Source organism: Eptesicus fuscus, chromosome 17 (genome assembly GCF_027574615.1).
Source record: "Eptesicus fuscus isolate TK198812 chromosome 17, DD_ASM_mEF_20220401, whole genome shotgun sequence".
NCBI lineage: Eukaryota > Metazoa > Chordata > Mammalia > Chiroptera > Vespertilionidae > Eptesicus > Eptesicus fuscus.
In genome coordinates, this window is record NC_072489.1 from 44,318,710 (window position 1) to 44,345,056 (window position 26,347).

A 26,347-nucleotide genomic window follows, 5' to 3' on the forward strand; every position below is an offset into this window, starting at 1 on the left:
GGAGACGGAGCTCAGAGCAAGAGGGAAATGGCCTGCCTTCGGATTCCAGAGAGCCCCTCTGCTGCGTGGTTCGGGTAGGGGTCCCAGAGATTTGCATCCTAATTTCTTGGTTAGGGTACTTCAGGCAGCCCGAGAGGAAGGGAGAGGGAGGAGCTCTCTAACCACTGGACGGAACAGCTGGGCCTCTGACTGAGGCCGAATTAGCATTAGAAAACCCTCTGAAGGGGGCTGAGAGCTTCCTGGGGTGAGCGCTGGGGCCTGAGTGCTGAGACCCACCGTGGCTCCACACAGAATGGGGCTGAGCATCCAGAAATAAAGACCAGAGCAGACTCAAGAATGAGCCCTTTGTGGCTTTGTCCCAAGCTTGAAAACTGTGACCAAGGCTCTTTCATTGTTAAGAAAGGCTGTTTCTTGGCCACAGCAGAGCTAATACATCTAGTTCTCCCATCAGGCAGGGATAGGGAAGAAAACACTGTCCCCGGCTGGAAGGTTGTTCCCCTCCTGCTCTTTAAACCTTTCCGTGTGTGGTTATGCTTTCTCCTCACCTGCCCTCCTTTAACTCACTAGGACGTTTTCCCAGAGCTTCATCACACACACCAGGGAGGTGTGTTGGTCCTAGAACAGCACCTGGGTCTGTTTCCCTTTCCTGCTTTGCAGTCTCCTCTCCCCGCTGCCTAACTTGCACTCCTTCCCAAATTAAGTGTACCTTTTAGGCATTCTTCATTTAAACACTTTAGGTTTGGACAACATTTATTTTTAAATAAATGTCAATTCTGGTTCATAAAAGGTCATGGCTTCAAACCTTTCCAGTCCTTTCCCTATTTCCCGTCTAAGTACCTTTCAGGTTTGGTGTATATTTCTACAGACCAAAAGTCAGCTAGACCTGAAGCATTGGAGGGAACTGGCCCAGCTTTCTTAAATCAGGAGTGATGGTGCCACCTAGTGGCAATTGCTGTTAGCTACAGTCTCTGTGGCTGAGCCTGCTTCCTGGTAAAGGAATTAGGACCTGGGTGGGAGTAGCTGTACTGTATTCCAGGGCAGGAGTGGAGTCATAACATGCAGCAGTGGAGAGCACTCTAAGTGGGCGCACTATTTCCTGCTTACAGATGGGGAAACAGGCTTAGAAGTTGCCCAGGGTCACAACTAGTAAGGGGCGGAGGCAAGTAGGAACAGGGCTTTCCCAACTGCAAAATTAACCATGATGCCATGATTTGCCAAAGCCAGCAGGAGATTTAGGTGGAAACTGGACAAGGCATTCAGTAACATGAGTAGTGAGGACTCTCTTTCCTCTTCAGAGCTCTGACTCAGTCCTGCTGTTTTTCTCAGTTTGATATGACTCACTCTTTAATTCTTAACAGCTTTTTAACCCTTGATCATTTCAGTTTTAACAAGGTTAGGTAAGCAACAGTATCTGTTAGAGATTTAAAATATTTTGTTTTCATTCAATCATTTTGAAGTCATCTACTTTACAGTGAGCAACACTGATTTTCCCTATGTAGTGTTGTGATAGGAGGTTTCTATTTAAAGGAAGTTTGTTTAGGTTTTTGGGGTGAGTCGATTTTAGCGGGGAGAGGGGAGACACAGGTAGGTAATAGTACAGGTGGTACACAGATAGATGTTAAAAATCCTGCCAGTGTTACGGATGACTCAGAAGTTTGGGAAATGTTTCACTGTGCTCTGTCGTCACTGACTTGCCCCATGACCTTGGGCAGTCTCGAGGGTCCTTTCTTCATTTGTAGAAAATGAAAATGTTGGACTAGGTGATCGTTCGGATCACGTAGACCTATAATATGTGTGGTGTCTGGGCATTATGAGTGAGGCCTCTCCCAGGCTGGGCTGCTTACCCGGAGGAGGTGATGACAAGGAATCCAGGGCGTTGGCCTGGCTTCACACACTTTGCCTCTCCCCCAGGTTCCTTCCTTTTGCCTTCTTTCTTTCTTCTTAATATCTTTATTGAGATATAATTCACATACCATGTTATTCATTCTTGTGAAACCATCACCACAATGAACCCTCGAACATTTTCATCACCCCCAAAAGCAGACTCATACCAGTCACTCTCCACTCCCCCCTAGCAACCACTAATCTATCTGTCTACATAGATGTGCCTATTCTGGAGATTCCATGTAAATGGCATCATATATGGCCTTTTGGGACTGGCTTCTTTCAGTTAGTGTAATGTTTCTAAGGTTCATGAAGTACAGTGTTGAATAGAAATGGTAAGAGTGGGAATCTTTGTCTTGTTCCTGATCTTAGAGGGAAATAATTCAGTCTTTCACCATCAAGTATGATGTTAGCTGTAGTTTTTTTGTAGATGCCCTTTAACAGAGGAAGTTCCTGTCTATTCCTAGTTTGAGTGTTTTTATCATGAAAGAGTATTGGATTTTGCTGAATGCCTTTTCTGTGTCTACTGAGATGATTATGTGTTTTTTTAAACCTTTAGTCTATTGACATACTATATCAATATTACATTTATTTTTTTAAGTTACTTTTACACCAACCTTGCATTTTTGGGTTAAATCTCACTTGGTCATTGTGTATAATCCTTTCATATGTTGCTGTGTTCAGTTTGCCTGCATTTTGTTGAGGACTTTGTGTCTATGCATCAGAGATATTGATTTACAGCTTTCTTTTCTTATGGTGCCTTTGTCTGATTTTGGTATCAGGGTAATATTGGCCTCATAGAATTAATTGTGAAGTGGTACTTTTTTTTTTTTTTTTAATAGTTCGTGAAGAATTACTATTAATTCTTCTCTGACTATTTGGTAGAATTTACCAGTGAAGCCATCTGGACCTGGACCCTTTAACTGTGGAGGAAGCTTTTAATTACTAGTTCAGTCTTTCTACTTGTGATATTGTTTCTAACTTGTAGATACTTATAGATATGCACTTCTGTAAAGGAGAGGAAACGTGGGAAGAGTGAGTTCAGAAAGAGTTTAGAAATTTGGGGGTTTATAATTGGCTCTGCCTGGAGCCAGGCCCTCTCTCTCTCTCTCTCCCCTTTATTATTTCATGTCTCTTAGAGGAAGAAGTCTTTCTTCTCCCCTGAATGAATGTTTTTGAGGTTAGGACCAATAACTGTAGCCTGTCTCTTAGAAAAAGTGGTGTATAACTTCACCTGACACAGGAGGGAGTATTTAGACCAAGACAAATGAGAGCAGATGTGCTCTCAGGCCTTCAGGCTGTGTGTGTGTGTGTGTGTGTGTGTGTGTGTGTGTGTGTGTGTGTGTGTGTGTGTGTTTTCTGCCTTGTTTCAAATATTGATAAAAAGTGAAGGGACCTCAGCTGTTGAGACCCCCTACGTTATATGTGATAGACCACGGTGAACTGCCATACAGCCATTTAAAGAATGAGGTAGCTTTCTCTGTGCTGATGTGAAATGATTCCAAGATATATGAAAAGTAAAAAATGGTATGCTGCATATGTATTTGAAGAAACAAGATAGAGAGAACCTATTGATACATACAGGCTGGTAAATGCCGAGTTCCTTTGGGAGGGCACCCAAGATAAAAGTCAGGGTAGTGGAAGACTTCGTACCACGTAGGTGGTTTTCCCTTGTGGTTATGCAGCCTTAAACTTTTTTGAGTAATGGATCTGTGTGACGTTCCGTGGTAAGGCTATGAGGTGGCTGTGTTTGCACATATTTCTGTTGGGCAGCCTGGGCACAATATCTGTGTCCTCATGGAAACAGCCACCCGCCCCCAAGTCTGTATGTCTCTGCCACAGTGTGTGAGGCACAATTCAGACTTCTGTTTAGTCTCCAGTGTTCCAAGTCTCCAGTGTTCCTCCCTGAGGAACTGTCCCCTAAATCTGTCTTCCTGGTGGAAACTGCTGACAGATCTCAAAGGCCCTGCAAGATGAGGTGTTCTTTTTTGAGCAGTTTCAGCAGCACATAAACCCTGGTCTGTTTGTCCAAGGTAAAAGGCTTTCACTGCCCTCCAGTCTCCCTATTCAGGTGGCCCCACAATAAAGCACTTTATTCTTTTTTGGTAGGTCCAATCATGACTGCCCCCCACCCCCACCCCAAGAAGTGAAGGTGCTGGGGAAGTGGAGCAGATGCCAGAATTCTGGCTTTAGACTTGCCAGGCCAAGTGAGCATGCACACTAGCAGCCTGTCCTTTTCTGTAGAAGGATGGCAGAACTGGCCAGTAGGAGTGCACTTGGCTTGGGGGAAACATTCAAACTCTGCTCTCATCTGCACGAATGCTTCCCTTCCTTCACAGGGACTCCCTTGGAAGCCTGGGGGGGCCTTCCTGCCTGGGCTTCTCAGATCCCAGGTTGAGTTCTGGGCCTGGATGCAGGGCCTCAAACACCGAGGATTCTCCTGTCTCTCCCACAGAGAACACCTTCTGCAGTGGGGATCACGTGTCTTGGCACAGCCCTTTGGATAACAGTGAGTCAAGAATTCAGCACATGCTGCTGACAGAGGACCCGCAAATGCAACCCGTGCAGACACCCTTTGGGGTAGTTACCTTCCTCCAGGTGAGGCACAGGTTGGACATGGGCAAGAGCCTTCCCTGTAGGAAAAGTCTTGGGAGGGCAGGAGGGCTTGGGTGGGGGGAGTGAGAGGAACAGGAGATTTCCTTGTTCTTTTCCCATTTTCTCCTCCATCTGTTTATCAGGTTGATTCAGATGGTCTGATTTAACCTGCTGAGAGGGAAGGAGGAGGAAAGGAAAGGGGCCATTTGGGTAGGAGAGGATGGTTGTAGCAGGGGCGGGTAACGGGGAGGATATTTTCTGTAAACTAGTTAAGACCCAGGCAGCCACAGGCACAGTAACTCCCAGCAGGAATGCAGCTTTGGGGTATGCATCCACCCCGCTGCAGAGGGCCTTTTTGTGATCCTGACGGGTCTGCGTGAAGATTCAGTTGTTTCTCTTGAGATTTATCAAAGGCTTAGCCCCTGATGAGAAAGGGAGCTCTTCTGCCATCTGCTGGGCCCTTTGGTTGTTGTTTCGAGCTTGAAGAGTTTCAAAATCTCCTATTTACATCCCCCATGATCCCACATGGGGCAGGAACATTCCCCATGATCCCAGATGGGGCAGGAACATCCCCCATGATCCCAGATGGGGCAGGAACATTCCCCATGATCCCAGATGGGGCAGGAACATTCCCCATGATCCCAGATGGGGCAGGAACATTCCCCATGATCCCAGATGGGGCAGGAACATTCCCCATGATCCCAGATGGGGCAGGAACATCCCCCATGATCCCAGATGGGGCAGGAACATCCCCCATGATCCCAGATGGGGCAGGAACATTCCCCATGATCCCAGATGGGGCAGGAACATCCCCCATGATCCCAGATGGGGCAGGAACATTCCCCATGATCCCAGATGGGGCAGGAACATTCCCCATGATCCCAGGGCCTCCACTACTTCTAGGGACATCCTGAGTTGGCAGGGCCCTGATTTTCTCTGCAGTCAAGGACTTGACTTTGTGTCACCAGATACCTAACCTATCACAGCAGAGCAAGAATCAGCCATCAGCGCCACATCTGTGGACCCATCCATATCCTGGCCAGGCAACTGTTTCCTCCTGAGGGAACCATCCCATTTCAGATGCACTAGCCTCTGAGCACAGATGCTGCCTGTAGTCCCATCACTTGAAGTGACACTCACAGAGTCTGGGTGGCTTACCTTCTGGATTGGTGGGAGGAATAGCCATTAACACACTATGGCATCTTGTCCCTGGGTCTCAGATCGTTGGTGTCTGCACTGAGGAACTCCATGCAGCCCAGCAGTGGAATGGGCAGGGTATCCTGGAGCTGCTGCGGATGGTGCCCATGTGAGTACATCCCCTCCCTATGAGGTGGGTGCCTGGCTTCCCAGGCCTGGGGGTGGGACTCCCTTCTTCCCCCACATGTGGGCTTCCCCTTACATTGCTGTTCAGGCACTGGCTTTTCACATCAGGGCTTCCTGACAACTCACTCCCTGATGGCCCCCGACCACTAACCACGAGTGTTCTGGGCCTGGGGCAGCAAGCAGGGCAGGCTGTAGGCCCAGCCCAGACCCTCCTGCCCCCTTTCTTTATCCACAGCGCTGGCGGCCCCTGGCTGATAACTGACATGCGGAGGGGAGAGACCATATTTGAGATCGATCCACACCTGCAAGTATGTCTTGAGTGAGGAAAACCTTTCTAGCACACTGTGCCTAGGCCTCTTCCAAATAACACTGGCTTTCATCCTGGGAAAACAAGGAGCTTTATTTGTGAGTGAATGACATATGGCATGATTTGGAACTTGTCCCCTGAATTCTGCAGAGTGCATAAGGGAGCAGAGATTTCAGACCAGGAAAACTGGTCTCAGACACATGTATTTTTGAATTTTAAAAGGATACTTTTATTGTATGCAAATCACATATCAATAAACCGGACGTTCAAAAATATGATTGCTAGCAACTAAATAATAGTGGATATTGCTTGCCCAGTATTCACCCTCCCACTTCCCCCTTCTATAAAGAACATAGACTTTCTTTCCAGGAGCCATCCCACCACTGCCACCAATATCCTATAACAGACAGAATAGGTGATGTCACAGCCATGTTGCAGTGGGGAGTCCTGATTGGTCTTAATGATCTTATCCCCTTTCTAGATACATTTTCATCTTGACCAGTCAGATACCAAGGTCCTTCCCTGGGTAGGCTGGAATTTCTTGATGTGTAAAGGAAGTCTTTATACACACAGGCCTGCAGTTGCCCACTCATGTGGCCTGGCTATATAGAGTTTCAGTGTCATCTTTGATTTTTTAGAAGAAACACTCTTTTTTGCAGGCAGGTGAATTTTGAAAGCCACATAGAGCATAACTTCCTTTCTTACTGGTTGCTATGAAGCAGGAGCAGCCGATAGCTATAATGTGCCTGGCATGTGTCTACCTCTACTTTCCCCCAGCCAGTTGCAGGTCATTGCTTCTGTGAAAATCTGGTAGGACACAGGCAGCTGTCAGGAGTTACTGTACATGTCCTCTAGGAGGGATAAGAGGTGGCAGGGAAGGGGTAGACACATAGCCAGCAGTCCCTGTGTTCTTTACTGCAGACCTGTGAGTTCTTGGGTAGAAACCCTGCTCATTCACAGATGATGCTCCTCTATTTTCCTAGTGACTTTAACACTGAAGTTTTCAAATTGCTGCCAGGATCCTCTGTATTCTCTACTTTAAACTTGGTTTCCTTGTAACTTCTGCTTATGCAAGAACCAGGAACCACCAAGGGTATGTTTCCCTAAACCCTTGTACTATAGCCACACTGGATTCAGCATGGGACACTGCGGGCTGTTGTTTTACCCCTATCATAAGTGCCAAGTATTGAGAAAGAATCTGGTCCTTTGAACTAATAGAGTAAGCAACCTATCATTTCCAGCATGCCAAAATAGTTCTCTTCCTAATCTTTAGGCTCCCCCCTCAACCAGCTAGCAGGACCAAGAGTACCTAGGAGGTTGTTTTTTTAATATATTTTTATTGATTTCAGAGAGGAAGGGAGAGGAAGAGAGAGAAAGAAACATCAGTGATGAGAGAATCATTGATCGGCTGCCTCCTGCATGCCCCCTACTGGGGATGGAGCCCATAACCTGGGCATGTACCCTGACTAGAAATCAAACCATGACTCTTCTGGTTCATAGGTCAATGCTCAACCACTGAGCCACACTGGCCAGGCCCTAGAGGTCTTTAAAAGTAAGCAGGCAGCCCTAGGTGGTTTTGCTCAGTGGATAGAGCATCGGCCTGCGGACTGAAGGATCCCTGGTTTGACTTGGTCAAGGGCATGTACCTCGGTTTCAGGCTCCTCCCCGGCCTGGGCCCTGGTTAGGACTCATGCAGGAGGCAACTAATCGATGTGCTTTTCTCACACTGATATTTCTCTCTGTCTTCCCTCTCTCTTCCACTGTCTCTAGTAATCAATGGAAAAATATCCTCGGGTGATGATTAAAAATAATAATAATAATAAAAGTAAGCAGGCAGACCTTGATGAGAAAGTCCAGCTTTTTTTCCTGGTGACTCTGTGCCAATTGGGAACTCCTCTGTGCACATGTGTGCCAGTCGGGCCTGCTTGCAAGTGGTTCATTTTATTTTATTTTATTTTTTAAATATATTTTATTGATTTTAGAGAGGAAGGGAGAGGGAGAGAGAGATAGAAACAACAATGATGAGAGAGAATCATTGATTGGCTGCCTCCTGCACGCCCCCACTGGGCATCGAACCCACAACCCAGGCATGTGCCTTTGGCCGGAATCGAACCTGGGACCCTTCAGTCCTCAGGCCGACGCTCTATCCATTGAGCCAAACCAGCTAGGGCCAAGTGGTTCATTTTAGAGTTGGCTCCTGTTCCTTTGCTCCAGGCAGGTGAATTTTGGGTAGCTGTGTGCCTAAACAAGTCCCTTAACTTCTCTAGGTATTAACTCTTTCTTTTTTACTTATAAAGTAAGTGGTCTTCGCTAGTTGAGCCAAGAGGTATTCTTAGCTTTTTGCTTCAGTAAGGGGCTTTAGGGTGGCCACTAGAGAGAGGGGAAAAGTCAGACTCTACCCTGAGCAAACTAGGGCCCACATGCTCCTGCCTGGAGCACAGAGCTGCTCCCTTCATCAGCCTGTCCCTGTCACTGCTCAGAAGCCCAACTTTGCCCATGCTAGTGCTAGCACTGGAAAGGAGGAGAGTGTGATTGGTGAGAGGGAGGCATACAGAGCGAGGCCTGGTCTCAAGAAAAGGGACCTTACTAGCATGTAAGCTTACCTTATGCTTCCCCAGATAGGCTCCCTGGCCCCTCAGCAGTCAGATGGTGCCTGTGGAGGCCTGGGGAGAAGGGCGTGCAGACCCTTACTGAGGTGCTCACTCAGGAGCTTTGTTTGGCCCACATGGTTGTTTATGAGCAAGATTATTAGAGCCTTCCAGATGACCTTTAATCCAAAGCCCTACATCACAGAACTATGTTTTACCAGAAACCCCAGGGGAGGGGTGTTTGGGCATGACTCTTCCTCAAGGCCATTTGGCAAGGCCATTTGGAGGGTGTTTGGGCTCAACAGTGCCAAGGCCTGCACGAAGGCAGGGCCTCAGGTGAGGTCTGCAGATGGTCACTGACCTCCAGGCACCCATTTCATTCCAAGAAACGGAAAAGAAACTTCATCCAGAGTCTTTTGTCAAACAAGTTAGCAGTGCAGGAAGTCCCGCCCTTCTGCTCCGTGGTGGCGCTTCACTGTGACGACACCCCCTGCTGTTAGAAGAGGAAACTGCTGATCTGGAGCCAGGGAGAAGTTGATCTGAGTCCTGGCCTCTCCCACCTGTGCCAGCTTCCGTCCTGTTCTCTGTAGTAGCAACTGAGGAGGTTCTTCCTGGATGATGGGAGGAGAGGAAGGACTGTGCTTTTCCTCAGGGAAATAGTTCCTGGTTCTGCCACATTAGCAACACAGGCCTGCATGGTTGAGCAGAGCCGAGGCTTTGAAACAGGTGTGAAGGTCTTTTTACTGAAGATTGATGATAGAAGAGAAGCTTCTCTTGGGATTTTTCTTCTTCCTGGCTGCCCCTAATCCCTGGTTCTCTTGGAGGAGTCCTTGGCTGGCAGAGACGGCTATGTGTTAATAACCAGAGATCCTGCTCTTCTAGCACTTGTCCCATGCTCAGCACCTCCAAGGGCTCAGTAAATACTGGAGAGGTGGTGTTGACCTTGGGCCACCGGTTCGCTGAAGGAACTCTGGCTCTTTGGTTCTTTCTAAGCAGGAAAGAGTTGACAAAGGCATCGAGACGGACGGCTCCAATCTAAGCGGTGTCAGTGCCAAGTGTGCCTGGGATGACCTGAGCCGGCCCCCTGAGGATGACGAAGACAGCCGGAGCATCTGCATAGGCACACAGCCCCGGCGGCTCTCTGGCAAAGGTAGGAGCTCTCACCGGCCTTTCTCCTCCTCTTTCCCCAAGCCTGGCTTTCAGGCTCTGTAGGATGGGTCTCTGACATAAACAGCCCATTCAATAGTTTCTTTCCTGGCAGGACTTAAACAGCATATGAAGTCTTCCAGCAGGGTGGAATTAAGGGAGCGTTGCTGACCCATTTCTCCTGTTCCCTTTGTGTGTATTTCAAATGTACCACCAGCAGTGACCATTGTGTTTTAGATTTATCCTTTGCAATCTGAGGTCAGGGAGGTGAGTGGAAGCCATAGAACAGTTACAGGAAAAGGCCACAGTCCACCCAAGTACAAGAGAACAAGCATCGGCCACCCATGAAATTGACTCAGGGCCCAGCTCTGGCCTGAAAGCCATGCCAGATCGAGGATCACTCTGGCTTCCGGCCTTAGACAAGAGAGGCCTAAGTGTGAGGCCAGCTTGCAAACTTCCCTGCCCCATTGTTCTGCAGATACAGTGCTAGGGGCTGTGGGCAGGGGACCCTGTGCCTATTATATTCCAGGTGAGGCCATGGAGAAGGAGGATATGGCTCTCTTGTTAGAAGCTCATCATGTTGGTCTTGGCTATAGAAACAGTTGTGGTTTTTAGTAAAGAGCATCCATAACTAACTCCAAAAGAAAAGCAGCCATTTACAAATATACAGCTTCTTTTTCTGCTTTTCTCTATTCTCCCACTTTTTTTCATTTTTTTTGAAGAGTAAGATACCCACAGTCCTGAATAAAATGCCTACATATGTGATAGCACTTATGAAAGGTTTTCTTCCCATAAAGGACAATTTAAAACCCTAACACAAATATCTGACCCAGTTCTAATGGTGTGCCAAACCCATGGGAGGTTTCAAGAGAACGTATACAATTGCTGGAATCATTCAGTGCTTTTGACAAAAGAGGTAATTTAAGGAGGAATTCACGGTCTTATCCAAAATTTCACCATCATTGGATATTTTTTTTAAATTATAAAAGTAATCCGTGCTACTATAACAAGTCAAACCATTAGAAAAGTTAATAATCGCCTCCATCATCCACTCCAAGCCCATCCTTTGAGCAGCCGATGTTAATTTGCTTTTTTGTATGTGTTTGTAGTTTGTGGAGGTAGGTCTTAGGCCAGAATATCAATATAGGGGATCAGACTAGTAGGCTTCACCCAAAGACCAGCAAAGCAACTTGCAAAGAAATAATCCCACCCAGGGACTCCTCTCTCATCTCTTGGCCCTTGCCAGACTCATGGAGAGGCAGGGTACCTGGGCCATGGCGAGATGACCTCAGCATCTCACTGACCCAGCCCACAGGGAAGGAGTGGCAGGACCAGATACCAGCTGGCCACCCAGAATCCAGAAATGTGTGTAAGAGACACTTTACCATTCATGACAGGGCACTTGCAGCCCTTACTGGCACCCATTTCAGTGGGCAGAATCTGTGGATGGTCTTGGGAGTCACTGCCTGGAACTAGGTTAAAGTTAGAGCTGGAGCCTCACTTCAGGAAGGGAAAGGACAGTGGAGAAGACCCCTGTTTTGGAGGCCACCCCTTTGTCTCCTACAAGAATGGCCTCTTCAGCCCTAACCGGTTTGGCTCAGTGGATAGAGCGTCAGCCTGCAGTCTAAAGGGTCCCAGGTTCGATTCCAGTCAAGGGCATGTACCTTGGTTGTGGGCACATCCCCAGTAGGGGGTGCGCAGGAGGCAGCTGATCGATGTTTCCTCTCATCGATGTTTCTAACTCTCTATCCCTCTCCCTTCCTCTCTGTAAAAAATCAGTAAAATATATTTTTTAAAAATGAAAAAAAGAATGGCCTCTTCAGACCAAAAGTTTTTTGAGAACATAATGCTTTATCAGCCCTGTGTCCTCACACTGCACCCACTCAGATCACACAGCTGATGCCTAGAGCAGGCTCAGGAGGCCTTCATGGGGGCCTTTCCCCAGCATATCTACAGAACCAGGTTTCAAGGGCCGGGTTGGGGGATCTGGGAGTCCAAAGGACCACCAGACAACTTAGTGGTGTTGTTGCAGACACGGAGCAGATCCGGGAGACCCTGAGGAGAGGACTTGAGATCAACAGCAAACCTGTCCTTCCACCAATCAACCCTCAGCGGCAGAATGGCCTCACCCATGACCGGGCCCCGTAAGTTCCCTTCTACAGAGGGGCTTAGTACTGGGACCTGTTAGCAATGTCCCAGGGCTGGGACAAGGGGACAGTTTTGTCCTGAAGGGCCCGTTTCTGTGGCTTGCATGAGAGAGAACAATGCTGATAGCCCTTGCTGGATGGGCCAAGGGTCTGGGGAATACGGATCTGTGGGTCATAGATAGGAAAGGGCCTCAGAGGGGACCCAGCGGAGCAGGAATATAAACATTAGTAAATATTTATATGGGCTGTGTGAGCAGACGGGAGGCCAAATTGGGGCAAAATCTGAGTTGGGGCCTTCCAGCCTTGTGGAAGCCCATTGTGCTGAGCACGGCTCCCCCTTATCTCAACCTCGACCAGAGTTGCCCTTCCTTCCTTCCTGGAGCCTGGTCTCCGGCTGATAGCTGCAACCCCAGGGGCCTCACTGTCTGGCCAGCCCCATACTGGACGCCTGCTACTGAGGCCCTTCTTCCTGCCTCCCTTCCATGGGGCCCAGGGCAGGGAAGGGAAGTCCCTTGCAGGCCTCTGCTGCCTGTCCAGGGGCCTCCATAGCCCTTGGGAGAGACTGTGGCCACCCCAAGGTCAGATCCGTTTCCTGCTGACCTCTTTTCCTCTGAGAGGGGACAAATGGTGGGTAGGGCTGGAGCTGGGCACCCCCCTCTGCTCTTAGTCCCAGGGCAGCTCTAGGGAATAGCTGCTGGCAGGGGATACCTGGGAGCTGGCAGGCCAGAGCAGGAACCTGGCCTGCCAGGGAGGAAGTTACTGTGCTCTGAACTAAAAAGGAAGCAGCTCACTCCTGCAAGACCAGTGTAATCTGTCCTTCTTCTAAAAAGTCTTTATTACACACTTGCTGTGTGGCAGGCTCAAGACCCAGAGGTCCATCTGGGCTAAAGGTTCTTTTAGGGACACATGAACAATTTAATTAATTAATTATTAACTAACTAACTAATTGGTGTGAGTCTGGCTGTCTGTGCAATTTTTTAGAAATAGCTACTTCTTTCTATTCTAGCTCCAGATGCTCATCCACAAGCCCCAGGAGTGGTAGTGACTTAATACACTGCAAAAAAGACAAGTCAGCATCATCAGGAATAGTTAGGGGGGCAGGCTTCTCAGAGGAGGAAGAACATGAGCTATGGACCCTGAAGGCAACCTGGAATTGTAACAAGTAGGGAAGGAGCTGACAGGGGTGGAACAGGGAGGCCTAGCAGTTAAAGTTAGTGCTACCTGCTGGGAGCAGATTATGGAGTAGAGAGCGTTGTTCTGGGGGCAGGCCTGCCCAAGAGGGCTCACCATGCAGAAGCCATGAGAACTGAGCTCTTTGGCAAGTGCCAGAGAAGCCTCCACTGCCGCCTCAGAGCAGTTTTCAGCTCCAGCCAGTCGGTTTCTCTAGCCAGCTACCCTGAAGTAACTGGCTTGAGGCACCATGATCTTCCCTTGGCAGCAGCAGATGGCCAGGCTGGGTTGTGTGGCATCTGGAGCCTCTCCACCTGTGAATCTGGACCCTGTCCTAGGCTACACTCCTTGTGCCCTGAGCTTGGCTTCTAGGCCCCCGAGCCCTGGTGATAGGCCTAGAGGTACTTTAAGGCTTAAAGGCTCAAGCAGATTGCCTATAGCTTGCAGACAGTCTTAGCCCAGATGGCCCTTCCAGCTCTTGAAGGTTCAGCTTTCTAGGCAGAAGGGCAGGGACTCCTGTGGAGACACCCCACTTGCCCCTCTTGTATAGCTGATATAGGTCTGAGGTCTCACTTCCTGTCTTGGGTATACTTCTGGCCGGTATGTCCCCCAGACATTGTAAGGAGGCACAAGTCTTTGGGTTTCTGGATGCTCACATACCGCTCCTTCAGACTGGGCAGTGGGCATCAGATCTGATCTGAGGGCTGTCTGTAGACACAAGACAGAGGCTGCAGCCTCCACCCTTTGACCTGAGTTGGCTGAGCTACAGAGAGATGGGTAGGAATAACCAGAGGTGCCGGCCCTCTGATATCTCCCTTTCTTGCAGCTCAGGTACCCAGTGATGTCTCCCAAGTGCCAGAATCTGCAGTTTGGAGGGAATCGGAACCTTTCCTCTGAGATTCTCAGTGCCGGTTACTAATTTGTTAACAATTGGTTGAGAAATGGTTCCTCCTCCTTTGCCAAGAATATTTTCCAACACACGCCTCAAGTCTCTCAAGACTCTGGCTTCCTATTATCTCATGATCAATGATGATGGACTTGGTTCAGATAAGCAAGCACAGTTGTAATATTGTGCTTCCCACTCTGGGACTTGACCCCATTTCAGATAAACCACATGGCTTGCAACTGAGAAAGCCGACCCTAAATGTGTTGGCACCAGTGTTTGCTCCTCCCTGGGCGGAGGCGGGGAGCAACCAGCACGGACATTATTGTGTCTACACGTCTGATTTTCCTTTAGTCAGGCTCTCTGAGCTGGGGCATTCAGATGCATGGGCTTCCTGGGTCTGAATGTGGCCTGCGGAAGCTGCAGTTCAGAGGAGCTGATGGAGCCCGGACATTGGCAGCTGGGCCCTGGCCTACCTGGGGAATCAGGTACTTGCTCTTTTCATGCTTCAATAGCAACTAATATGTGCCAGGTGATGTTCCAAGTGCTTTATAGCATCTGAATTTAGCTCATCTTCATAGTCACTCTATGAAATAGATAATCTTATAGATGAGGAAACTGAGGTACAGAGAGGCTAATGAGCAACTTGCTCACGGTTATAAAAGCATGGAGCTTATAGCAGGCTATTAGCCATTAATACAGTGTGATCTTCCTCACCCCATGATTGGGGATCCTGTGAGGGACACATAAGACTGTGTCTCTGAGGTGGTAACCCTCACTGATGGCTCTTATCTAACTAGTTGGAGCACAAATAGCGACCTTTCACATAACATCAAGGGCAAGGCTAAATCCTGGGGTTAGAAGCTTATTCTGCATATTTAACCCTAGAGAGGACATGCCATCAGGCTCCTGCTTCCAAATCCCAGAAATAACGAGCTGTGTCTATGTCATAATTGGCTCATTTATACCAGAGCTACTTTTTGACACAGAGCCTTTTCTTCATGCTCAGAAACAAAATCAACCCTATCTGTGGCCCCTCCACCACCTCAGAGGTTAGAGATTTCTTTCTTTCTTCCTTGAGGCCTTACTTCCTGCTTCCCAGAAAGGCAGACCCCTCTGGGCAACCTGCTCCTGTCCCACTAACCCTTGCCAGCCCTCCGCCCACCGCCTTCCCGGAAAGGAGAGTCCTTAGCCCTCTTTGGGGCTTCTTCCAGCATTTCACAACCCTTGCATTCCAGCCGTGAAATTTATATCTGGCTTTCCACAAGATGATCAGTTGAGAAAAGCCTCCTTGGGCTTGGCTGGCACCTTCCTTCCCACTGCCTGCCCGAGTGAGTTTAGGAAGCATGAGAAATAGTTCCTTTGTGCCACTAAGGAGAGCCTGGCTTAGAGACGGCGCCTGCCAACACTTGTACGGACCTGGGGGGGAAAGTCACTGGGCGTCTTCCCTGTCTGAGGTTGCCGGTTAAACATGCAGTTCTGCGGAGTCTGGCCTTAGCTCCCAGCCTCCTACAGTGTGTCGGAGGATGTGAGTGTCCGGTGCATCATGTGGGGAGTGCATCATGTGCGTTTCTATTAACTGTTACTCTGATGCTGGGAACCTGCAGCAGTGTCCCAGGACCTCCCCCTCCCTCTGCCAGCGATTCACTGAGGTAGGGGGACCTTTCGGGAACCTATGGGTCATCCTCCCAGAGAGGGACTCGGGTGTGTGTGTATACACAGGTTCCTGACTGTGGGAAAAAACTCTTTGTAGTTGAGGCACCTTTAAAAAACAAACTAACCATCCTTGCTAATCCAAGTTTCTTGGTCTTCTGGACTTGCACCAATAGTTTTTAAGGTGTGGTGTTTTGTTTTGCTTTTTGCCTTTTTGCCTTAATTTCCCAGAGAATTAAAGTTTTGAATTCTGTTGTGACATTCTCAGCTGCACCCTCCCTCCAGCACAGACACACATACCCACACATAAATTTCTCTCCACTTTTATGGGTATTTCTGCTCCCATTTGTTTGGCCTCCTGTTTGGGGTGACCTTGCTGCCTCTCTTCCCGAATCTTGAATAGCTTGTGACCTGACTAGGGAGTCATCCTTTAGGAAAAAATGTGTTTTGTTTTGCTCATCCTCAAAGCCATGAATGATAATTAGGAGAAGAAAATATCTAGTTTGCATCCAGTGAGCTGGGTGAAAGAAGGTGAGTTTCCATCTGGGAAAACAGCTGGGCTGTTGCTATTGCTGCTCACACGCAGGGCGGTCTTCAGTAACCCTGTTCTAAGGGGTCTATGGCATCAATGCAGTAGCCAGCCTGGAGCCTGCATCTGTCACATTGTCTTCCCTCATCCCTCCCAGGCTCGGGAAGTATAGTTTTTTCACTGGAGAGAAAAACCCAGAAAGAAACAAGCCTGCTCTCGGGGTCTTTGCCAGGCCCCACAGAGCTGAGGAGAACAGACTCAGGCCTCTGTGATGTACGTGTGTCGTGCCGAGTGCCTGCCTTTATTTGCCTTTCTCAGAAATACATGTTTGAAAGGGTAAAACAAGGTGCTCCACAGCAAATCCGGCTCAGTGGATTGGTTTGAACTCCATTCTCTGCTCCACTTCCCCAAAGAGATGAAGCCATGCTCATTGTTGACTCCCCAGCCTCGAGTTCATGGCCAGCCCATTGAATTCCCCATCCAAAATACATCCCCTCATCCTCAAGTTGCACAATCAGGAGTATTTTTATCGCCCATCCTTGATATTCATTGTCACCCAACACTTCAGTAGTGAGTCACTTCTCCAGAGAAGGGAAAAGGAAGGCTCAAAGGTGAGAGCTGGAGAGAGGAAATGACTCAGTGTCTCACAAAATGGGAAGCCAAGGGCTCTGGCTAGAGTGGGCTCCTTCAGGAAAACAGGGATCCTATTTGCCACCCAAGTCAGAGCCCAGGCTGGGATGGAAGTCTTTGGTGCCCAGAGGAGTTGACTGTTAGTTAAGGAGTCCCTTAATATAAGTTTTCTCACTCTGTCTTCAGCTACACTGTGTCCCACTGTTCTGTTATCACATTCCATACTTGGAATATTCACAGTGAAAAGACTGCTTCTTATCATTTGGTTATTGGTTTACCAATTCCCTGCTTTTACTACTGGTCTTGTCCCCATCAGAGAATTTCTCAGAATGACCAGATTGAGCCTTTTGCTTAACAGTAATTGTGGAGGTGAGGTGAGCTGGTGCCCTCATCCCCACCCATACCCTGTTCTAGCCCCGCCCTGAAGACAGGTCTACAAGCAGTTCTTTCTCTGGAAAGTTCAGAGCTTTCGTCAGCAATCTGAAAGCAAAAGGAATAATCTCCCGGGCTACACGCAGAATCCAGAGATTGGGCTGGGCTCAGCAGGCCAAACCCACTTCACTTCTGAATAGTTGCCAACCCTGATGCCCTGGTTCCCACTCTGGGCAAACCCAAGGAGAAGGCCCCAAATCGTGTGGCTCGTGTATACGTCACCACTGTCATGGGACTGGGGTTGTGGCTAAAAGGAGCCTTGGTGGTTAGGCTCCTCTCGTTTCCACGCCTGCTGCCATTGATAGAATATAACCAGTATCCTGGGGTTAAAGTGGAAAAATTAAGACTTTTCAATCTGAAGAGACCAGGGTGGAGAAGAAAATGAATGGATAAGGGTCTGTCAGTGTGTAGAGTGTGGGTAGGGTGAACAGGGGCATGCACTGTAAACTATACAGCACTAGAAATCAGGAGCCTTATCTTAACACTGGAAGGAGATGGTATTTTTGGATACGTAAAAAGTCACCTTATGCAGTGGGAAGTGTAAATATAGAATGTGTTATATAGACAGGTGGTAAAGGGGAAATGAATGGAAAGATTTAGATCAATTCCTGAATTACCAAGGTGTGCCTCTAAGCTATCTCATCAATCTCCCCTGGTGCTCCCAATACAGGAGGAATCCTAGGCTAAATAGGTTTTTGTGGCCAAGCAGGCAGTTTTTATTGAGCTTTGCCATGTGCCAGGCCCTGTGTGTGAGCTGCTGTTGTCCTCATTTTATAAATTAGAGCATGGATGCCTAGCTGTATTATATAACTCACCTAGGGTCAATAAACTGGGAATAAGGGTCAGAGCCAAGATTTGAATGTTGGGTTGTTTGACTCCAGATCCAGGCCTCTTCACCACTGGATACTGCCTGTAAAAGAGGATAAAAGTGGGGTAACTGCCTGCCAAGTCCCAGGAAAAAAATAACTGGAAAGAAGGCCATGGAAGTCTACATACCAATGCACAGAATAAATGTGGTATTTTAGTTTGCCTGAAACCCAAGAGGGTGGCAGGTTAGAGGAGGGGGGCCATTTGGCTGAGAGAAACATACTAAAAAATAAAGTAAAAGATGCTGGAGTATGTGCTCCATTGAAATGAGTGGGGAGACATATGGGGTACAGGAAATGGGATCCAACAAGACAGAGATAAGAGGAGCCCCCAGGGTGAAGGTGAAGAGTGGTCCCACGATGACAGCTATGCTGCAAGAATAGAAGGCAGCCAGTTCAGACTGGAGCAGTTTGGGAGGATCCTCCAGAGAAATGTCTTAAGATAATATCCTATCTAATAAAAGAGTAATATGCAAATTGACCATCACTCCAACACACAAGATGGCTGCCCCCATGTGGTCAAAGATGGATGCCCCCATGTGGACACAAGATGGCTTCCACAAGATGGCCAGCAGGGGAGGGAAGTTGGGAGGGACCCGGCCTGCAAGGGAGGGCAGTTGGGGGTGATCAAGCCTGCAGGGGAGGGCAGTTAGGGGTGACCAGGCCAGCAGAGGAGGGAAGTTGGGGGCGACCAGGCCTGCAGGGAAGGGCAGTTGGGGGGGACCCAGGCCTGCAGGGGAGGGCAGTTGGGAGGGACCAGGCCCGCAGGGGAAGGCAGTTAGGGGTGACCAGGCCTGCAGGGGAGGGCAGTTAGGGGCAATCAGGCTGGCAGGGGAGCAGTTAGGCATCAATCAGGCTGGCAGGGGAGTGGTTAGGGGGTGATCAGGCTGGCAGGCAGAAGTGATTAGGGGCAATCAGGAAGGCAGGCAGGTGGAAGCCAGCAGTCCTGGATTGTGAGAGGGATGTCCGGTAGGATCGGGCCTAAACAGGCAGTCGGACATCCCTCGAGGGGTCCCAGATTGGAGAGGGTGCAGGCTGGGCTGAGGGACACCCCCACCCCACCCGTGCACGAATTTCATGCACCAGGCCTCTGGTTGATAAATACTTGATGTATTTGAATCTCTTAGAAGAATCTGTGGACCATTGGTAGTTAGTTTAGAATTCAACTGGTAATAAACACATTGAAAACCAAGACAGTAAATCCAAGAAAAATTACATCAGAAAGGAAGAGTAATCATAGTATAGTACATGACTCAGTTGTAAACAGCATTTGGTATAGTATAACAATGTAAACACTTAGTAACGACTCAAACAAGATTACAATACACTTATCTTGGGAAGATGGGAAGGTGGGGTGGGGGGATGGAAGAGTACTAAAAGCTCATCTTCCATATTGGGAAGTCAATAGGTAAAGCCTGAAAGGGAATACCCGGAATTAGAAATAAAGCATATTAGAAATATTGAGGAAAATACCAAAAGAATCAGCTAACAGATGAAAGTGGTTGTTTCTGAGGAGGGGATAGTGGGAAGACTGCTGACTACTTACAGAACTATTTGACTCTTTAACCTTTATATAAAAAAAAAAAGTCAAAGAAATGCTATTGTAGTAGCTGTTATGGCTTGTCCTACCCAGGAAAAAGGAAGGATGACACTTTTCAGGAAAAAAATCTCAAAGTTGGTGTCAATGCAAGCCCTGGTCATGCAGAGGAACTTCAGCTTCCCTGGCATCAGCTGAGAGCTGAGTAGTGTATAACCATCCAGCAGGCCAGCAGGCCTCCTAGGAGTGTCTGTCTTGGGGTAAAGGAAATGATGAGGGACCCTCGTCTGTGCACCTAATTCTGACCAGCGAAGAGGTTGATGGAGTAGAAGTGACAGGGCCTTGGGAGAAAGCATGTTGGACAGAGCAGTGCCTGCCGGTCAGTGGTCTCCAGGAGGAGGGCCCCCACAGTGTTTTAGGGGGTTTTGTTGGATGTTAAGTGAAAAGGGAGTTCTCAAAGACACGGACTCACACAAAATGAAACCAGTTTGCTTGGTTTCTATATCCCTCCTCAGAGTCTTCAAAATGCCAACATTTTATGAGTCTCTAATCTGAGATGCAGCGTATTACATTCAGCCCTTGCCACATCTGCTTTTCTAGAAGCTTCTCTTAAATTAAAATTCCATCAAAAACCCTTTGGGAAGCCCTGCCCTGACTTTCTAGGAAGCAGTTCTTTTAAGAGTTCAGGGAAAAAATAGATGTGTCTTCATGGTCTTGAAACCCCCAGAAGAAAGACCACTCAAAGGGTTGGGAGGTTCTTAAGGAGTAATATTGTGGTTACATTTTTAGCTGGCGTCAGGAACCTGGGGATTTTGCTTCAGCCCTTTATTTGCTCAGCATGTGACCCTGGGTTAGTTATTTAAGTCTCTGAGTTTCAGTTCATCTGTAAAATGGGGAAAATAATAGGGTTGTATGGAAATCAAAGTATTTAAAGGGTTTAGCATAGGACCTGCACCATAGTCTGCACTCAATAAAAGGTACCTCTTAGTATTATTATTGTACATAGTCCCTTGAAAATTAAAAGGAGGTTGAATACTTCCAGGGACCAGTATAGATGTACAAAAAATAATTTATATAACTCAATTTTTTAAAAAAATTTTGAGCAAAAGCTGGAAGGAGAAGTATGTTATATCAACACAGACTTTAAGGAACAGGGTCAAGAAAAGCTGATATTCAAGAATTGAGTCTTGCAAAAATGTTTTGACCAGCAAAAATGACTTCAGTTTTTGTACTTCTGTTTGGAACAACAGCAAGAAGGAAAACCTAGGCCTCCTTTTTGGGCAGAGTAAAGTTAATCAGTGGCAGAGAGGAGGCAAAATTTACTCAAGTTCTATTATGCTTCCATCTCAAAAAGAATGGTTGTCAGATCAGGAAGGTGATTACACAGGCATAGGAGGATCGGAGCCATGATTTCAAATCTCCTGGCCCACATGTATTGTGCCCCAGAATCCCAGGCAAATTGGCAGATGAAATTCAGGAGGCTGAGGTCAGAAATCGTTGAGGGAATGGGAGAGAGGTATTGGCAGACTGAAAGCAAAAAGTATCTTGACTCTCTAGACAAGTGAGCTTGGTGTCAACTCTCGGGGAAAATTCTGGACTAGATTATTCAGCAAGTAGGCTGTAAGGGAAACAGCCCTGAGAGTCAGCATGGGCTCATGAACGGTCAGACCTGCCAGGCCCTCCTCACTGCCTTTTTAGAAATAAGTTACTTATTTCTACCTGGTAGACAAAGAAAGTACTGTAGAGCTTTTATAGGTGGGGTTTAGTAAGACATTTTGAGAATGCCCTCTGCTATCATTGTTGGCAAGACAGAGAAATGTCCACAGAGCATCCAGGAGGGGGAGGGGCTTGGTGATGGGATGGTTGGGTTGGTTTATAGTTGGTTGAGTGAGCATACCCAAGAGTACTGATGTCAGTCTGTCAGCCTGTTTGCCCGGCCCTGTCCTGTTCACTGTTAGTCAGAGCCTGGGATGAGAACATTGATGGCAGTTTATCAGCTTTGTCAGTGATGTGAAGTCAGAAGGGAAAGCTGATATGATGGATGCCAGAGTCAGTTTTCAGGAATATCCGAGCTGCTTAAAACACTAGCCAGATAGTGCAGAGTTCTGCTCTTAGCTCCAAATACTCCACAGGACCCACAAGATGGGGGCGAAGAGGTCTCAGTGCAGCCCGTGGGAGAAAGCCTCAGTGCAGCACAGGGGAGTGCAGTATGAGTTGGCAGTGCGATAAGGTTACAAGGAATAGACAATTTGATGACAGTTTTAAGAGAAATAAAACATCCTGCACAAGAAAGCTCATAGTCCCTCTGTGATCTGCACTGGTTAGTCCACATCATATATTTATTTCCACACACAACCTTTCACTTCTGGACACGACACTCTGGCTTTATGCGCTAGAGTGAATTCATAGGAGAGTGATGTGGATGGACAGAAGATACCAGAGCCTTGTCTTTAAAATATAATTGGAAGTTGGGGCCACAAATTCTGGAAAAGAGAAACTGTTGATGGGCAGTGAGAGCGGCTTTAGGGTTTTGAAAGGCTGTCATGAGGGTGGATTAACCTTCCTGGGCATCTTGACGAGGAGTGGGTGAGAACTACAGGAAGGCCGATTGTGCTCTACAGAAGGAAGATGGCCTTGTCAGTGCCTCCCTCAGCAGGAGAGAGGCCTCAAGGGTTTTCATTGGCCTGTAGTTGGGCCTTCCCAGGGCCCTGCTCATGGAGCCAGGACCCCTTTCAAGCCCCATCTCAGAAGTCCCCTCTCTCAAGCTCAGGGCAAGGCCTTTGCTCAGAAAGGGGGGCTGACTTGGCCAGAAGCAGATGGAATATGGGCCCAGGGAAAAGGCAAACAAGTCTGTATTAAGCTGTCAGCTTCTTGCGGGAGGAGCAGATAGACTTCTAGAGGCAACCACTAACATCCTGGTAATGCATTCCAGATATATTTTGAACACCTAATACATCCCAGACACTGGTAGGTGCTTAGCTTGGGTCATCTCATTTAATCCTATAAAGAAGGAGTATTGTTATTTATTTCCATCAAGAGGATACGGAAGCTTAGGGAGAGGTTTAAGTCATTTGCCTGAACCAATGCTTTTAGCCATTCTGTCATCCTTCACCCCTGGCTCCATATCCCTAGCAGTCCCAGGGGGTGTGGACCATGCCTCCCTGGGAGCCCTTCTCCCTTCCCGCCCCTAACCTATGCCTTCCCCTCCACTGGGAGCGCCAGGAGAAAACAGCCCCGCTGAAAAATTAGGCCATGCTGGCGAGCACACTACTTACTTTTTTTATGACTAAGATTAAGCTGACAACCATGCAAAACATTGCAAACCTGTGTCGGCTGCAGATTTAGTACCTCACCCAGCCCACACAAATAATTCATGCTTCTGAATCGATGTCCAGAAAAAACAAATCAGCAAAAAGCTGGGCTCCTGCGTGTGTGTGGAGCAGCCGCATTTCCATTGAAGCAGCATGCCGGAAATACCCGAGCTCCAGGACTGCACATCCAGCATTCTGCAATTTTTTTTTCTCTTAAAAGATTAAAGTACGATTTCAAATGATTGAAGGTTGGTGGGAGGTGGAAATGTGGGCACTTGTCACATTAATTCTTCAGATGATTAAGTTCTTTTCCATTTCTTTAAAGCTGTTTGCAGTTGGGTTTGATGTCCTCGTTCAGGGTGAGTGTGTTGTAGCAGTTACCAAGGTGACTTTAGCTGACTTTCAACAATTTATTTTTCCCTCCAGCTTGAGATGTCTCTAGTCCTGTGTGCTGTTGATTCTTCTCTCCCAGCCTCCCAGCCTCCCACCCCCACTCCCAGTTGCTATTCATCAGCATTTTTGCCTGTGCCAGAGAGGCTGGGATCCTCCTAGCAGGCCCTACAGGCTCAGGGGCCCTGCCTGGCGGCCAGGCCTCAGCCTCTTTCTGGAGGGAGCACGATGATATGTCAGTGTGCACCATAGTAGTCAGAGATGGCACAGGGAAGCAATTGTAAGAGTCACGCCCTGGCTCTTGCACTTAAACTCACTCTGTGACCTTGGGCTTGTCACCTCACCTCTCTGAGCCTCAGTTTCCTCATCTGTAAAAGAAGGGTTAGCCTAGAATCTAGCTGGGGTGTTTGATGCAAGGACTCAGAAAAATCTATGGGCTCCTAACTCTGGAGCAGAGGAGGGGCTCAGGGCAGGAGAGCTCTCCTGAGTCCCGCCCTTGTCTGAGCCTGGGAAGGAGGCCATGTTTGGTGTTGCTCTCCTTTCTGGGGAGGGAGGCAGGAGGCCTAGCAGCCGGATATAAGGGAAAGCGCTGGTCAGAGGTCCTAGGCTCCCACACTGGCCTGCTGCAGACCAGCTCTGTGTCCTGGCTCTATTTTGTAAAGGAAAGAGGGAGATGAAACAACCTGAGTTTCCTCCCAGTGCTGAAATTCTGTGACCCTCCGGCCAGAGCATTTGTCTCCTTAGGTCTTGTGAAAGGGTTTGTTAAAGGAGAAGAGAGAGCAAAGGGCAGTTTCAGAATTGGCTTTGGGAAACCAAGGGGAGGGAGTGCTTGGTGAAAGAGCAGTCACATACATCCGGGGGTGGGTCCACCCAGCTCGTGGGAGGTCCCCATTACCTCAGGGGCTTTTATAAGCCTATGTCACCCTCCAGCCTCTTGCCTGCTGACCTCACACCTCCCTCTGGGGAGGTCCTCTGCCTCACTGGCCACAGACCCCAGTGCTCAGCCTTCCAGTATGTGAGGAGGTTGGCCCTGCCCCTCACTGGCTCTCCGCCTGTCAGGCCCAGACATCCTGGGTGGCTTTGGCCACTTGAATTATAAATAACTAGAGCTTCTCACCCAGTATTTTGATGGACACTGGGGGATTGTTCTGAGAGTCACTGCCCAAACCAGGATCCGGCCTTTTGAATGGGATCAGTGGGTAACCCTCATTTCTGGCTGAGGCAGATTTGAGGCGTTTCAGTAGGGGCAGCTGAACTTGAAAAAGCAAATCTTAGATTGCGACGGGACCCCGTGATCTAGCTGTGGGACAAGCTGTTGGTAGGAAGTAGGACAGGAGGGAGTATGAGGCAGCAGTGACAGCTCACTGTGGCCAAGGCCACAGTCAGAGTCTGGTACAGGGCTCTGCAGCCCGTCCAGGCTCACTGGTCTGCCTCCTGAGAGCCTGGCTTCCACCCCTCGCTGAGGACTGCATCATTTCCTGCTTAGACGAAGGATGTGGATGTCACTGCAGCTCCTGGCCATTAGCAGAAGTATGTAAGCCTAGAGCCTTTTCAGAGTCAGCTGGAAGGAAGCTCTTGGAGTCTGTCTCCTGGGTTTCTAGTAGCCACAGAGAACTCGGAGTCTGAGGCTCCAGGGTCAGAGAAAAGAACCCCAGAAGCTTCTGCTGTCGTCATAGGGAAAAACAAGTCACCGTGACATAAACATTTATACAGTGTGTTGGCCAGAGATGTGAGCTTCAGAACCAGATCTATCTGCGACCACATCCCAGCTTCACACTCCCTGGCTGTGCAGCCTGGACAAGTTACTTACCCTCCCTGATCCTCAGTTCCTTATCTGTAAAGGAATAGAATCGTTCTGCCCACCTTGTGGGGTGTTGTAAGGTTGCTTGGCACGTTCTTTTTTTAATTAAAATTTTAAAATATTCTATCCATCACCATTTATCCCTTCTATGCCCTCTTCCACCTCCACCTAACCCCCACCCCCTGCAGTCACCACACTGTTGTCCATGTCCATGAGTTCTCATTCTTTTTGTTCCCTTTTTTGCTCAATCCCTCCACCAATCCCCAGCACCCTCTCCCCACCCAGAGCTGTCTGCCTGCTCTCTATCTATGAGTCTATCTCTGTTTTACTTGGTAGTTCTTTTGTTCATTAACTTCCACATGAGTGAAATCATACGGTACTTGTCTTTCTCTGACTGGCTTATTTCATTTAGCATAATGTTCTCCAGATCCATCCATGCTGTTGCAAAAGGGTAACATTTTTCCTTTTTTCCAGCAGAGTAGTACTCCATTATATAAATGTACCACAGCTTTTTTATCCACTTATCTACTAATGGAGACTTTGGCTGCTTCCAAATCTTGGCTGGGCAGGTTCTTATTGAGTGGTGGCTGTTGTTATCATTACCATCAATCACTGCCATTGTCGTTGTTCAGGATCCCAGCCTGGGAGACTCCAATCTTGTTCCGCCCTGTGGTCAGAACCTGTTCCTGTGCTTGCTTCACAGGAGCCGCAAAGACAGCCTGGAAAGCGACAGCTCCACAGCCATTATCCCCCATGAGCTGATCCGCACACGGCAACTCGAGAGTGTACATCTGAAATTCAACCAAGAGTCAGGAGCCCTCATTCCTCTCTGCCTGAGGTGAGAGCCTCACAGCACCCAACTTGGCCTCAAGGAGCCACCGTGCCTGTGCCTGCCATCTCCCCCCACACCTCACTGGATCTGGGGCCCGGGGAGGAGAACTAGTCAGGCAGCTCCATGGAAGCCTGTGGGGGAGCCTGCGGACTCTGAACCGTCCAGTAGCCCCCACTGTGCTGAAGATCTCTCCTTTGTCCAGAGAAGTGTCCATCAACCCTGTTCCCTTAGGGGAGGGGGGCTCAGTGACATAGGGCATCTCAGATGCCCCTGCCCTCCCCCAAACCCAGAGTTAGGGATGGCAGGGTCCCCATAGCACTGGT

At 48.4% G+C, this 26,347-nt stretch overlaps 1 protein-coding gene across 3 annotated transcripts in view; it reads left to right on the forward strand.

Moving 5' to 3' along the window:
• SUFU (SUFU negative regulator of hedgehog signaling) overlaps positions 1-26,347 on the forward strand; it is a 90,170-nt gene that overhangs the window by 49,328 nt on the left and 14,495 nt on the right. For 2 of the 3 annotated variants that reach the window (XM_028149357.2, XM_054728793.1), the window contains exons 4-9: positions 4,340-4,482; positions 5,700-5,785; positions 6,038-6,110; positions 9,691-9,847; positions 11,876-11,987; positions 25,896-26,030. In XM_028149357.2, coding sequence (XP_028005158.1) covers positions 4,340-4,482; positions 5,700-5,785; positions 6,038-6,110; positions 9,691-9,847; positions 11,876-11,987; positions 25,896-26,030 — 706 coding nt within the window. The remainder of the gene's footprint in view (positions 1-4,339; positions 4,483-5,699; positions 5,786-6,037; positions 6,111-9,690; positions 9,848-11,875; positions 11,988-25,895; positions 26,031-26,347) is intronic. The other variant, XM_008144247.3, reaches the window with a different exon arrangement.